Consider the following 14,897-nt stretch of genomic DNA (forward strand, 5'->3'; position numbering starts at 1 on the left):
CGGGCACGGCTCGGTGCGGTACAACCGGAGCGCCATGAACCGCTTCAAGGCGTCCAAGTTCCGGCACACCGAGGCCCGGCTGCCCCGCAGGGAGGTGAGCGCTGCGGGACCCGCCAGTGCCGGGGGATCGCGGGGGCGGCGGGGCCGGCGCTGCCGGTGGACAGGGATAGGGACAGGCACGGGGACAGGGCAGGACCGACCCCGCCCCGCGGCACCGGCAGGGCGCGGCTCTGGGCCCCGCAGCTGCGGCATCGCCGGTGTGGCGGGGCCGTGCCCGCGTCCCCCGGCTGCGGGGCGGGTGCGTCGCCCGGACGGCCCCTCCTTGGCACCCGCTGCTCCCATCCCGGCGTCCGCGGAGGATCCGGGCCCCGGGCGCTCCGCAGGTGGGGCTGCTGGGGAACCCCAGCCCTCTCCTCGGCCGGGGGAGTCCCCATGGCCAACAGCGGCTGGCATGGGGTACCCGTCCCATGGTGGCAGCTCCGCTCCTGCCGCTGGGCACGGCTGGCACAGACGGTGCATCCCCGGTTCTTGCTGCCCGCTGCCGTTCGGTATCTCACCCTCCTGGTCTGTGCCAGCCAGGGAGCCATGCAGTGAGTGTGAGATGCTGGGCCTCACTCCTGCCACCCCGCTCTGCCACCCCGCTTTCACAGGCACAGAGGAAGTGCTGGGCCCCACGGGATGCTGCTGAGCTCCATCACCCCGGCCATGAGCTGTTGAGCTCAGGCAGCTCTGGGGGTCTCGTTGGGCAGCACAGAGCCATGTGGTGCCCAACTCCGGCCTCTGCTCCATGAACAGCCAGCTCCAATCATGCCAAGCATCACAATCCATCCTGGCATGGTGTTGGCAATGGGTAGCCCTGCTGTGCTGTGCCCAAACCACAGAGCTGGGCCAAGGCAGTCTCCCACATCCCTGTCCCTACAGATTTGGCAGGGCAGGGGGCAGAGATGCAGGGTCAGGGCTGGGTGAGTCACATTGAGGAGTGTTACCAGGATACACAGCCCTCCTGAAGGTTCCCCGAGCTGGGCACCCTTCACCCAGCACCTCCTCACCACCATGGCCATGAGGGAGGCTGCTGCTGCTCCCAGCCCTTGGCTGTGTGCACAGTCCTTCTCTGTAACTTCCCAGCCAAACTGTTCTTGCACCGAGCCAGCGTGGTCTGTGCTCACACGCCTCGGCAAATCCAGCAAGCATCCAAAACATCCTCTGAGCTTCAGCTGTGGGAGGGGACGTGGTGTCCCCATGCCCACGGCGTGCCAGCCTTGCTGTGTCTGCAGAGCAGGTGTCAGGTCTCTGAAATCTCAGTTGGATGAATGTTTGGCTGTGAATCCCAGGCTTCAGATGAGTCACTGGCAGCAGGGAGTGTATCTGCCTGTGGGGTGTGGGTGCTGGGACACCTGGCTGTGCAGGACATGGTGTTAGTTCCATGATGGGGAAGCTCCGAGGGACAGCGTGCTCTCCCTGTGTTCAGGGAGGGATCTGTGCAAGGTGGCCTTTCCAAAAGGCATTTCCCATTCAAAAGGCATGAATTGTATCCTTGGAAGTGAGGCCATGCGCTCCCCGTAGGGCAGGAGGTGGAGAAGGAAGTCTTGTGTCCAGACCCATCTCAGGTGTCACAGTGGGAAGCTCTGTTCTGTCCCCAGCTGAGCACCTGTTTATGGAGGCACGAGCAGACACCTGACCTGGCTGGATCAGGAGGCGCAGTGTAAACATCAGGGATCACATCTGAGTCTCCTCTTCAGGCAGCATCTGCAGGGCTCTGCTGGCTGATGGTCCTTGAGAGCTCACAGTTTGTTCTGGGGATGTAGCCAGGATGGTTTCACGTGCTTTCCTGGCCGAGCTGGCATGCTGCAGGAAGGATCACTTCCTTGAGGGCTGCTGCCTGTGCACAGGGAAATCGTGGGGTCAGGCTGGACCAGCTCTGTGAAACCTCACTGCAGGGGTCCTGCATGGCACCCCTGGGTGTTGGGGGCCAGATGTGACTGGTGTCCCCCTCACTGAGGGCCCAGTGCAGGGTGATGGGATGCAGATAGTGGGGCCCTTATTTCAGGGTCCTGTTCATGCTCCAGACCTGTTCCCCATCCCCACTGCAGCCCCCTGCCCACCTGCTGGGTGTGGGGACAGGAACCTGCCTTTGGCAGGAGAAGGGTTAACAGGTCTGCAGCGAGCTGTGACAGGAGGAAGTGCTGCAGGAACCACTGCTCCCTGTCAGGCCTCAAACGGAACTTGTGCAAGGACAGGAAACCTGGGGCTCGGGGTTTCCCTTCCCTACCCAGGTACCTGCCCAGTTTGTGGGGTATCCACTGCTCTGGACACCTGCTGCAGCTCCAGGGGCTGCTGTGGGCACAAGGCCTGGTGCCAGCCATAAAACACCTGCCATTGCCACTGTCAAGGGTTGGACTTGGGCCTGGGTGTGCCAGGGAGCTTGTGGCCCTGGTGGCTGCTTGAGGTGGGGTGTCTGTCACCTGGAGAGGGTCTGGCTGATGGAGGGTGTCCCAGGGCCCCACAAGTGCAGTGGTCAGCCCTGGGAAACACTGCAGAGTGGGAGGTTGGTTTTGGAGCTGTCTCCACATGAGAAGTGTGCTGCTGGAGGTGTTTATTTGCCTTGGTCAGCCACAGCCTGACCCTGTGGTGCTTCACAGCCCAAGAGCTTTTGTCCCATCCAGATTCCCTGGCCCCAGTTTATTGCAAAGACCTCTGAGCACTTCTCACACTGGGACAGCCCAGGGATGGGCCAGTCTTGGGAAGAGGCAGCACCGGGAGCTGGGATCCTCCTGTGTCCCACCCTTCAGCCCCAGGGAGGGGCTGTGCTCTGACAGGATCGTGAGCAGCCACACTGCCCTGGGACACCTCAGAGGATGGGACAATCCAATTGATGTCAGCAGTCTCCAGCTCTCTGTCACCATGGGAGCTCCTCTGGGCCTGAGGTCTCTGGCCATGCTGTGCCAATGTTCCTCCAGCCGTGCTCCAGGCCCTGCTATAACAAGGCAGCCCCTGACATGTTTTTTCCCTCTCCATCCCAGGCTTGGATCAGTGGTATCCGAGCAGGCTCTGTCACATCCTGTGGGAACCATGTGAAGGCCAGCTGCTGCTGGATCGCCTTCAACGCCGAGGCAGCCGGTGAGGCACAAGGGTCCCCTGCACCGCTTAGGGAGTGGGATGGATTTGTACCAGGCATCTCTGTGGGGCTGGGTGGTGGGTCAGTCCCCCAGACCCCAGAGTGAGTGGAGGAGGCTTTCCCTGAGATCCCCCAAAAGTGCTGACAGTTTCCCAGCTCTTGGCTCGCATTGCAAAGCTGGGTGGCCCTTGTGTGTCCCAGGCTGGGGGATTCCTGACCTGCTCCTGTGTCCTCTCCTGCAGGTGTGCTGGGCATTGTGCCGCTGGAGTGCGAGGATGGGGGCAAGAGGATCATATCTCAGCTCTGCTGCCACTCAGGTGGGTGTCAGGTGCCACCTCCCACCTCCACAGGACATGTTTGGCCCCACATGGGCTGTGGGGGGGGTCAGATGATGAGTCCAAGCCTGGCAGGCCATGGTGGGCTGTCTGCCAGGCAAGGGACATGGGGACCTGCCAGGGACCATCACCTGTGGGCTCTGATGACACCAGGCTGGAATCAGTCCATGTTCCTTCCTCTCTCAGGCTGCAGTGAGGCCTGAACATGTAGCTCTTCCTCACAGCTTTCTAGCACAGCCTTTCCATATTACTCATAGCACGCCCTGAAATTCCCAGTACACCCAGTGCCAGGCTGGAGTTGGCATCACCAGGCATCGCTGGCTCCAGAGGCAGGAGGAACAGGCTGGACCAGCAGCTCTGATGTGGGCAGTGTGGCAGGGAAGAAGCCGCTGGCAGAGAAGCAGGGCTGTGCCCTGCCCAGGCACAGCAAGGGGTGGTGCCCACTTCAGGGTGCCCCTCTCCTGGTGTTGGAGCAGCCGTGGCAGCCTGAGGGGCACTGACCACCCACCCATTTCTCCAAATTTACACCAGAGCAGTAAGATGGGAGCTGGTTCCAGCACCGCCTCCCTGCGTGTGTGCCCTGGCATGGCTGCAGGGCTGCGCAGAGTGCGCAGCCTGTGCCACCTCAGCCCCTGGCACCAGGAGCTTCCTCAGGTTGGAAAAGCAGGCAGTGAGTTCTTCTGCTCCCCGGGGAGCGCCTGAGGGGTGCACAGGAGCCAGCGCCGCCTCCACGGCTTCCTAATGAGATCAGCAGGGGTCCTTTGAAGCCGGCTGTGCCAGAGCAACGCCTCCGTGGCAGGGAATGGATTTTCTCTCCTCCCGGGTGGATGCAGCCAAGCGAGCTGCCTGCTCTTCATGCCTGCGGGGCCTGTCTCCTGGAAGCGGAAAAGTACACGGTGACCTACTTTTCTGAGCGTGCCAAATGCATCCGAGGGGTTGCTGCTGCTGGTGCCAGCCTTCCTCCCACCTCCCACGAGGCTCCCTGCTGCCGGGAGCATCCCTGCTGCTGGCATGCCGGCCTGGGGTGTTACAAAGGGAGCCTTGTCACCAGCATGGCTCCAGCAGAACATGGCACAGACACCCTGATGCTGTTCCTGCTGGTCCCTGCGCCTTGTGGGGCTGTCAGTCCATGGATCAGACAGGGGGATGCTCCCTCCAGGGTTCCTATCCCTGCCAAAGGTGTGCAGGTCTTTGAGGGAGAGTAGAGGGGCTCAGTAGAGGGGCTCAGGCACTCACAGCAAAGCTGAGCTGCTCCAAAACACCTTGATGGGGCTGAATCTGCCCCCCACTGCTGTATGTGTAGGGAAGGAATCAGACTGGGAAGAGCAGAGGGGCAGACACACTGTCTGCAGGGGAAGGTGGGGATAAACTTCTGCCCTTCTCCTTCCAGATGTGGTCACTGACTTTGACTTCTCACCCTTCGATCAGCTCCTGCTGGCCACTGGCTCTGCTGATGAGATGGTGAGTGCTCAGGGACAGGGGTCCCAAGGGGACTCCTCACACTCCCCAGCATGTCTCTGGGGTTCACTGCAGAGCTGGAGTGATGGGAGTAAGAGGAGCATGGGGTGGAGGGTGCCAGCCTGCGGAGAGCAGAGTGGGACATCCCCAGGGGGACAGAACAGATGGTCAAGGATCAGCCTCCACCCATCTGGACCTGTTCCCACCAAGCTGCAATGAGGGATCACCTGGGAATGCTCAGAGACCTCAGGGACCAAAGCCTGGGAAAGCAGCGAGCCCAGGTGGAGCACTGCCAGCACCCAGCTGGGTCCTGCTCATCTGCCCTGGGACTGACCACCCTCCTCTCCTGGGGCTGCAGGTGAAGGTGTGGCGCCTGCCCGAGAGCAGCCAGGACGTTCCCGGCAGTGCGGGGCTGACCCTGGGGCCCGCGGGGGCTCCGGTGGATGCGCTGCAGTTCCACCCCACGGCGGACGCTGTCCTGGCCAGCGCTGCAGGGAAGAGAGTCACAGTGTGGGACCTGGGGCAGCAGCAGCCCCTGACAGGTAGGCAGGGCTGTGACTGCCCGTGACACGTGTCCTCCCTGTGTGTCTGCCCCATGTTCTCACCGTGCCAGTGCCTGGGCTCGAGGCCTGACCTCGGTGTCACTGAACAGGCAGCTCAGGTGGCTTTTTGGGCAGGGCACCACAGCCCCTTGTGCCTGTGCTCCCCCATGCTCTGATGGAAACACTCCGGTACTGGCCAAGGTGTCTGCAGGATCTCTGCTGGGGATCCCCTGGGTGGCAGGTCCCTCTCTCTGCATGTCCCAGGGTAGATGTGGGTGGTGGCTGACCTGCCTTGCCCACACCTCCACCCCGAGGGGGAGAGGAGGTGGGTGGCAGCGTAGGCCTGTGCCTTTTGCAGGGCTCCTGCCCTTTGTCTCCAGCTCCTGCAGGAATGTTCCCTGCAGACACAGCAGGCTCCCACGGGTCCTGGCTGCCACCAGCCCTTTGGAAAGACCAGATCATTTCTCCTGGGAAATATTCTGGGTGGGAGAGTGATGGCTCCTGCCCTGTCTGCAGGGGAAGCCCTACTTGATCCTGACCCTGCTTTATCCCCGCAGTCCTGGATTCCCACGGGGACCAGCTGCAGAGCCTGACCTGGAAGCGAGATGGCCACCTCCTGGGCACCTCCTGCAAGGTGAGCAGTGCCCAGGGGTGACCTCGCCATGGCACGGCATGGATGGGCTGTGCCAGCTGCTGGATGCACCCTGATCCTGGGCGGCACCCGTTTCACAGAATCCCAGAATGATTTGAGTTGGAAGGGACCTTAAAGCTCGTCTCGTTCCACCCCCTGTCACGGGCCGGGACACCTTATTTTAGCCCGGGGTGCTCAGAGCTCCATCCGGTCTGGCCTGGAACGCTTCCAGGCATGGGGAGCGTGGAGGGACGGGAAGTTTTGGGGTGGAAAAGGGCAGGAGCGGGGTCAGCGAGCCCGAAGGGAGGCGGGCGGGGAGCAGCACTAGATGGCGCCGGCCGCTCGCTGCGGGACGCGCGGGGGCCGCGGCCGGGCGGGCGTGGCTGAGCGTGCAAGGGGAGCGTGCAAGGGGAGCGTGCAAGGGGAGCGTGCAAGGGGGGAGCGTGCAAGGGGAGCGTGCAAGGGGGGAGCGTGCAAGGGGGGAGCGTGCAAGGGGGGAGCGTGCAAGGGGGGAGCGTGCAAGGGGAGCGTGCAAGCCACGAGCACCCCAGGCCGTGCCCGAAGGCTCGGAGAACAGCTCTGAGCTCACAGCCCCAGGCTGGGAGCACAGCCCGCGCCGAGCCGAGGGAGAGCGAAGGGTTTGCGGGGGGAGCCCCGCGGTGCGCCCCGAGGGGAGCCCGGAGCCCGGCCCAGCGTGCAGGGCCAGGCTGCGGGATGGGTCGGAGTCCCAGCTCATGGATGGAGGCCCGTGCCCAGCGTGCGAGCTGGCTCAGAGGGCACAAGGCCAAGCCGTGCCAGCTGGGGCGCAGATCAGCCCCTGTGCTGCGTGGCTCTGGCCAGAGTGTGTGCTCCCCAAACAGCACCCTGGCCCTACTTTGAAGGCTCCCTCCTTTTCTGGGAGCAGTTTTGAGGGTGTCAGGGTCCTGGTGAGGCTCTGGGGTTGCCTCCCTGCCCACAGTATGGGAGAACACAGTGCAAGCCATCCATAGAAATAGGCACTGCAGGCAGGAGAGTGATGGGCAGGGAGGGGAGGGATGCTCACTGCAGCCTTCTGCCCAATGCATCCTGACATCCTGCTGGCCCCGAGGTCCTTAACCCTCCTGTTTTCTTTTATCTCACCAGGACAAGAAACTGCGGATCTTTGACCCCCGAGCAGGCCCAGCTGCCTCCCAGGTACTGTCCCTTTTGGATGTGCTGCAGGCAGCCCTGCCCAACCTTTTGTCTGCAGGGGGGTGAGCTTTGGTCCCCCAAACCATCCCAGCCCTGGCTGGGCTTGAGAGATGCAAGCAGCTGAAGGCAGGGGGAATAGGACTGTCCCCTTAACCCTGGAGAGGTTTGGCAGGGGGGGCCCTGCTCTCCCACTAGGCCAGGGAGCACAGCACAGTGGCACGTGCCAGGCGAGCCCTGTGGGTGTGAGGGCTCTGGGCTCCTGGGCTCTGCAGGCTCCTGGGCTCTGCTCTGCCCTCTGGGAGCCAGACCAAAGGCTCTTGGGGACGAGGGCAAGGGCTGGGCGGTCAGATCCGCACAACTCAGCAAATAACAGTGATTAGGAAATAAGTAGAGAATTTAAGCCTTGACGTCAAGTTCAAACAGCCTCTTATTAGAGGTTTCCTGTGGCTTGGGGCTCTGGCTGCAGAAGGGGCTGGAAGGCCTTGGGAAGGGAGGGATGCAGTGGAGAGCAGGGTGAGCTGGCTGCAGTGGACTCTGGATTCGTGGTGGATCTCCTGCTGCCTGTGGGCTCGGGAAGCCAATGGCCTCTGGTGACAATGCTCAGGCACAGCAGTAACCCAGGCACTGATGGAAGAGACCTGGAGCTCCAGTGCTGCACCAGGACTTTCCACCTGCTCTTGCACATAACCCAGGTGCTGAGCTCCCCAAAAGCCCCTGCGTGCTTCCTGCAGTACAAATGATGCCCTGACCCTTCAGGCAGCCTTATAAACACCCCACCACAAAAAATAAACACAAACCCGGTGGTGACACGTGCAGACGAGCCAGGGCAAAGTGCTCCCAGCACTCCAGCAGCTGCCACGATCCTGTCCTGCTCCAGTTGCCACTCAGCATGGCTGGAAGATCCCATTCTCTACTCCAAAATTTATCCACCACCGGCCTCAGTGCTCCCCTCCCCTCCTGGTCCCCCTTCTCCCCCTGCCAGACCTGTCTGATGGCGGAGCTGTGAGTGCGATGGGCTCGAGCCAAGTCTCTTGGGGAGGGTGGACTCTGTCTCACTGAGCTATTAAAAATAACGTGTGAATGATGGTGGCTGTTCAAAGCAGGCAGTTCACTTCCCTCCCTGCTGTCTGATCCAGCCTGGGGCCGGCGCTCCGTGTTTGCCAAGAGAAATATGCACCTTCACTGCCGCGGCCCTGCCCCGGCCGGCTCGCAATGGATGGAGATGTTTAGTCTTGGAGAAGTGCTCTGCTGAAGGGGAAAACTTTAAAGTGCCATAAATCCTCTGGAAGTTTGCGCAGGGCTTGCTTAGCCAAGAGGAATAACACTCCTGGGTTTTGTTCTTTTCTTTTTTCCCCATTGCTGGAGGGCTGGGTTAGTTGGAAAGTCTCCTTCTCCCCCCAGGCCAGCGCGGTTACAGAACCGGGTGATGCTGGGGCCGCCGTGCGGTGCCAGCACCTCGCAGGCTCCTGGCTTTGAAGTTGCCTGTTTTTTTGCAGAGGTGAGCTGCAGGATGGGTTTCCCAGCTGTGCTGGCCCCTGCAGCACCGTGGGCTGGGTTTCCTCACAGCCAGCACAGGGTCCTGCTGCCGGCTCACCCTGGTCCCTCCGTGGAGCTGAGAGCCAGCCCCAGGCTGCTCCTCCGGCTGGATTTCTTAATTTGCCAAGCCTGCCTCATTAAACATTCCTTTGTTTAGAGCAGGGGAAAAGAATGAGAAGGAGCTAAAATAAGAAGCTCAGGGAGGAGGGGTCGCTCCTCCTAGTACCTGCTGCTGCTCTCAGGTGCCATGGATGTGGCACACATGGGGCTGGGGACTGAGGTGGGTGACAAAGAGGGTGACTGACAGGCTGCCCACACCCCGTGGCCATGTCCCCGCCAGGACCTGACCCCCCATTCCTGGCTACGCCCGTGGCAGCTATTTTGAGCACATCCCAGCAGCGGGCAGACGTGTGTGACGCAGCGTGGCCGGGGTCTGGCTGACCCTGTGGGGTGCCTGGTATGTACCCAGGGCCATGATTTCCCTTGGGACAGCAGTGGCCTCATCCTGCTGGATCCCCATCCCTTTGTTGCAGCCCCGTTGTGAGCATCAGGGCTGTCCTGGGTCCTGCCTTGCCACCCCCTGCAGCCACGCTCCCGCTGCTGGCTGGGTCCAGGTCCAAGCACCACTGTTGTTCCAAAGAATTCTGTGAGTTCTGTGCTCTGCCTTATCCCCTCCCAAGGCCGCGCTGCCCCGGCCTGTCCTCCCCTCCCACAGGCTGGTGGTCGCCCTCCTCGCCTTGACCCTCCCCCTGGAAGCGATTCACATCCTCTCCCTTGCGGCTTTGGCCCTGCCGAGGCTCAGTGTCGCAGTTCCTGTCCTCACCCTCCTGCAATCCCCGTGCAAACCCCACCAAAGGTCCCTCCCGTGTCCCCTGGGTCCTGCCCTTGGTGGGACAGGGGACACAAGGCTGAGCAGGGAGCTTGAGCAGCGGGAAGCTCCATGCCCGTGCCATGCCCAGCTCATGCCTCAGGTGTGTCCCCAGCACAGTGGAGGGCAGTGATTCGCATATGCTGTGGGCTATTAAGGTGGCATCTCTGCTTGCCCACTGCTCTGGGCACCTTCCCCTGGGTACAGAGCCCACGGGCCGCATCCTCCTCCACACATGGAGCTGTGCAGGTCGGTGCGAGGGGCTGTGTGTGCATCTGGCCAGCACCTGGCTCCCGGGACAGGCCTGGGACAGGCACCCTCCGTGTGGAGCTGCGGGGCAGCCGCTGAGCGCGGCCAGTGTGGGATGGAGAGGAGCCGGCTCCGTTCTCACGAGAAACTTCCTCCGCCGGCGTTCGGGCAGGGCCGGGGGCGAGGGAACGGCCGCGCACCGGGGCAGCGCACGCCCCGCTCACGTCCTAATGAGCTGTGCTAATGAGCGGGGCCGGGGCTGAGGGCGCCCGGGGACAGCTGGGAGAGTGTCCCTGGGGGTTTGTCCCCGCCGGGGGTTTGTCCCCACAGCTCGTGGGCTGTGCCGGGGGCAGAGCTCAGTGATGGGCAGCAGCCGATGCTCACAGACCAAGCACAGCCGGTGCTGTCCCAGCCCTGCTCAAGGTCTCGGGGGAAAGAGGGACTCCAGCCCCTGTCCCAAACCACAGCCGCCATCCCGTGGACGACATCAGCTGTGCCACAGTGGGAGATACACCATGGAGAGGGTCCCTGGGGGCAGCGTGGCCATGGTGCAGGGTGATGCTGTGGAAAGCCAGGTTTGGGGTGATCTGGCTGTGCCCACAGCCAGAGCTCCATGGACCCTGACATGTCGCCTCTGTCCAGGATCCAGCTGTCGGCCCAGGGCTGGCTGGGGACCGCTTGTCATCATCAGGGAGGCGCATCAGGACATAGAGAGACTTCAGCCTTCCTCCCACTGTTCCATCATCACGGTATCCCACGCTGGGGTCACCCCAGGGGTACCTGACTCCCAGCCTCGGCAGCAGCTTCCTCCAGGCTGGGGGAAGGTCCACAGCATCCCACATTCCCAAGGAGACCGTGGGAAGCTATGAAAAAGTTGGCCTGACTCTGGGCAGCCTATTTATAGCACCGCACGCTCGGCGCTCTCATGCTTCTGTTCCCCAGCGTAGCTGCACGGGACTGTTTATATTTCCTCTGCTCCGCTTCCCCCTCGGCCGTCCTTCCCAGGAATGCCGCTTGGTATGGCAGACATGGGGAAGTCGAGGAGGATTTGGAATGAGCCAGAGGCATCTCAAGGGGTGTGGGTGTGCAGTGGCACTGGCTCGCCCTCGCCTGGGTGCCCATCCCTCCCATTGGGAATGGCCTCACCAGCTCAGGCCCACACAGGTTGGCATCTCCATGACTGGGGCTGGGGCTCCTCATGGTATTTCAGGAGCCCCAGCCTGTGCCTGACCTGGGACTCCTGGCAGGCTCCTCTCCAGAGGGCAAAGGTGTTTGGGGATTTGAGGGCATCATAGGAGGGCTTGTGGGGCTGGTGGCTGCAGGAAGAGGGGAGAGGCAGTGGAGGAGGGCTGGGAGCTGGGGGCTGCAGCCTGCCCACCCCTCTGGCCAGTGAGTCCCCCTCTCCTGCCCAGGGAGGGAGGTCCTGCTCCCATCCCAGCCTTGTGGTGTCTGTGCCCACTGGAGCCCACCCACCCTTCTGCCCCTGCTGGCCCCACAGCATCCTCTGGGACACGGCCTTGGCCTCACTGAGGGCAGGAGGGGTTGCATGGGGGCTGTGCTGGTGGTGAGGGGAGAGGCAGAGCGTGTGTGACACACAGACACCACACACCTGGCAGAGGGCAGGGCCAGTGCTGGCAGTGTGATGGCTGCTGGAGCAGCCCCACAGCTCTGTGGGATCTCTGCAGTCCCCTGGGGCAGGTGACTGCTCCTGGTCTCCTTGAGCTCTGGGCAGAGACCAGGAGCAGGGCTAGCCTGGGAGAGGCTGCTCTGTTCTCCTGGTTACCTCTGGAGTAACTGGGATTTGGCAAGGGAAAGAGATCACTCACATTCTTGTTCGGAGAGGAGGATTCGGTGCGTGGTTAACCCTCTCGGCTCCCGGGAAGCCGTTCCTCCTGCTGCCCACAGCCTCGTGGCGTGTGCAAGGAGCAACGGCTTCCCCATATGCAAGGACCCGGACTGGGTGTCTGTCCCCAGAGACCCCCACAGTGCCTGGCCAGGGGAGAGCCTTCCTGCCCTGGCACCCCCTGGCAAGGGGATAGCTCAGCCTGGCACTGGTGCCTCCTGTGCCCACGCAGATCCCGCTGCTGGGGTTGCTTCCCACGGGGATCAGATATCCGTGGGCTGTTAGCCATGCTCATGGGCTGTTAGCCACGGGCAGGGCTGAGCTGTCCCAGCCCTGCCAGCCACGGGGGCTCTGCCAAGAGCAGAGCTTTGAACCCCCCGGCCACCTCCCAGCCCCAGGGCTCTGCCCTGCGCTCCCACCTCCGGCTCTCCCTGCCCTGCATCCGGCTCAGGGTGACGGCTCTCGGGGAGACAGGGAGCAGCCTCGGCTTTGTGTGGGGCTCTCCCAGGCAGCCGCGGAGCCGAAGCGGCCGCTCCCTGCGGGCAGCTGTTCCCAGCTCCCCGACCCCGCCGCATCGCTGCCAACAGCTGCGTCCGACACGCCGGCCCTGGGCCCCCCGCAGCCCCCGGGGCTGCACGGGGAGAAGGGCTGGGGACTCCCATGGCAACCAGCACCTTACCCCAGCCTGCCTAGGAGGGATGGGTTGAGACTAAGAGAAAACCCTGAAAACTCTCCCCATGCAGCCGATCTGGCTCCGAGGGGGGGAGGGGGGGTCACAGGCTCCCCCCAGCCTGGGCTGCCCAAAACCGGCAGGGCTGAATCCCTGCAATGGGCGGGAGGAGCCTGGGCTGCCTGGGCACCGGCAGGGAGCTGGGAGGCTTCCTTGGATCCCTGCGTGCTGGCCCAGAGCTGGTGGGCTCCTTGCAGCCTGCCGGGAGGACAAGCGGCTCAGGAGGGACGCCCATCCCTTGGCTGGTTCCCTGCTCCCGGGCTTCCAGCATCACTCCGGGAAAGGTGCCAGGGTCTCTGCCCAGCTCTGCCAGCCCCAGGGGTCCACAGCAGCCCCACGGGTGTCCCAGGGCTGAACCACACCAGTGTCCACTCTCAGTGCCAGGCCACACGGCTCGGTCCCTGCCAAGACCCTCTGCACCAGGGGAGCTGCTGTCCGCACGCTCACCTCTGGCAACATCTGCACGGGCTGAGCACGGAGCCCCAGCCTCCCGCATACTTGCTGCCATACGTACAGCTCAGCCGGGATGGAACTAATGCAGAAAACATGGCCCTGCGCCTCAGCCGGCACGCCGGGGGCTGGGAGCGCCGCGGCAGCGCCCTGCCTGCCCTCCTCCAGCCCTGCCACCGCCCCGGGGCTGCCGCTGCTGCCAGCGGGTCCGGGGCACCCGCGGGACCCAGGGGTTATGGGATCTGCAGATGCTGAGCTGTGGCTGCCGCAGCTTAGGTGCAGAAGTGCTCTCCTGGCTGACGCGCGGGCTGGCCCCGACTCCTGGAGTTTCCATCCCTCTTGGCACCGATCCTGGGACACGTTCCCTTCTCCAGGTCCTTTCCCTGCCGGGCGCTGGGTTCGCTGCCAGCGTGCTGGCGGTGGGGACCAGGCCCCTCCTGCCCCACATCCTGGCCCTGCGGTTGGGAGCGCCGGGCTCAGCTTGGCCAGCGCTGCCTCTTCCAAGCGAGCCGTGTTTGTGCTGGCAGGGCAGCTGGCGTGACGGAGCCAGGGCACAACAAGCTTGGCACCGCACGCCTGCTCCCACCCTGGCTCTCTCCAGACAGTGGCACCACTCTGGGGCTGGAGGCTGCTCCAGCAGAGCTGCTCCAGTGAGGGGTGGGAGGTGCGGCCCCTCCATGGCCCCTCTCCGGCTGCCGCGGTGGCAGAGCCTCGCTGGCGGTCACAGTGGGGTCGTGGCCGGTGGTCACAGTGCTCGCACCAAGGGGGATGCAGCTCACGGCTCCTCCGTGGGCACAATCGGTGCTCACCCCACCCCTCCTGCCCCCACACCTGGTGCCCCTGCCCTGTCCTGGAAGCACCGTGCCGGGTTTGGCTCTGGCAGAGCCCTCCGCTTTCCCTGCCAGCTCTGAACTCGTTAGCAGCCAGTTCTTGGCGCTCCTCAGTGAGAACAAGGGGCTGCGAGCGCCGCCTGTGCCGCGGGCCAAGGCTGGCTGCCGGCTCCCACTGGGGCGCCGGGAACCGCAGGACCCATCTGGGGACCACATGGGAGCCGGGAAACACCCGCTGACAGCCCCGTGGAAGCTCTTCCCCTCCTATCCTCAGCAGGACCACGATGGGGACAGGATGTGGGTTGGGGGTCCCACCCCCACAGGGAGCCCAGGGGAGAGGTGAAGCAGGGCAGGGGATTAGAGCAGTCTGGTGAACGTGGCCAGGCTCAGTTTGCCGTGTTTCAGTAGCCTCTGGGCACACACGGGGCATCCAGCTCCAGGAGCCAGGATTCAGCACGGATAAAGAGCCTGGAGGTGCAGCCAGGGAAGTAAGTCCTTCTGTCATCATCACCATGGCAGAGCCTCCTCTTGCGTGGCATGGAGCAGCTTCTTCACAGCACTCTGTCCCCCTCACCCTGGGTGAGAGCCCTGGGGATGTGGGAGCCATCCCGTGGCCTGTCACACTCACGTTACCTGCTCCCACCCTCCAGTGCTTGCTGGGAGCTGGGCCAGCTGCTCCACGAGGCAACCACGCTGGCATGGGAGGGAGTCAGGGCTGTCACTGCTTGCAGGCTGTCCCCACTGCTTTGTCCCCAGGGCAGTTCTCAGCAGAGCCAGCAGCCAGCACTCGGGGCAGTTCACAACCATGGCTGGTGAAGCACACGTCCCCTGAATGTGTCCAGTGTGGCTGGCAGCAGTACTGAGAGCCCTGTCTCCTGTGCCTTGCAGAGTGTCCCGGGACATGACAACAACAAGGACTCCCGGCTGCTCTGGATGGGCTCCAGCGATTTCCTCATCTCCGTCGGGTTCAGCCAGGTACGTCCTCACCAGGAAGGTGGCCCTGGCACCACTGGCATGTTCCAGCCCAGTAGTTGCTCCCTGAGGCTGCCAAGTGCTTTTTGCACGGCCTGTCCCCCATGAAAGCAGGAGGTCCCCTTGCCAAGTGCCCTGGCCCTTGCTGGGATGGTGGAAGGTGGCTGG

At 63.4% G+C, this 14,897-nt stretch overlaps 1 protein-coding gene across 3 annotated transcripts in view; it reads left to right on the forward strand.

Moving 5' to 3' along the window:
- The window catches only part of CORO7 (coronin 7), a 34,907-nt gene that overhangs the window by 646 nt on the left and 19,364 nt on the right, over window positions 1-14,897 (forward strand). The window contains exons 1-8 of one of the 3 annotated variants that reach the window (XM_015642938.2): window positions 7-94; window positions 3,021-3,117; window positions 3,358-3,432; window positions 4,841-4,911; window positions 5,267-5,450; window positions 6,008-6,084; window positions 7,204-7,254; window positions 14,646-14,732. In XM_015642938.2, coding sequence (XP_015498424.1) covers window positions 35-94; window positions 3,021-3,117; window positions 3,358-3,432; window positions 4,841-4,911; window positions 5,267-5,450; window positions 6,008-6,084; window positions 7,204-7,254; window positions 14,646-14,732 — 702 coding nt within the window. In that variant the 5' untranslated portion in view covers window positions 7-34. Of the gene's footprint in view, window positions 1-6; window positions 95-3,020; window positions 3,118-3,357; window positions 3,433-4,840; window positions 4,912-5,266; window positions 5,451-6,007; window positions 6,085-7,203; window positions 7,255-14,175; window positions 14,246-14,645; window positions 14,733-14,897 lie in introns of those variants that run through there. The other 2 variants (XM_033517843.1, XM_033517844.1) reach the window with 2 other exon arrangements.

This window comes from Parus major, chromosome 14 (assembly GCF_001522545.3).
Source record: "Parus major isolate Abel chromosome 14, Parus_major1.1, whole genome shotgun sequence".
NCBI classification, from domain to species: domain Eukaryota; kingdom Metazoa; phylum Chordata; class Aves; order Passeriformes; family Paridae; genus Parus; species Parus major.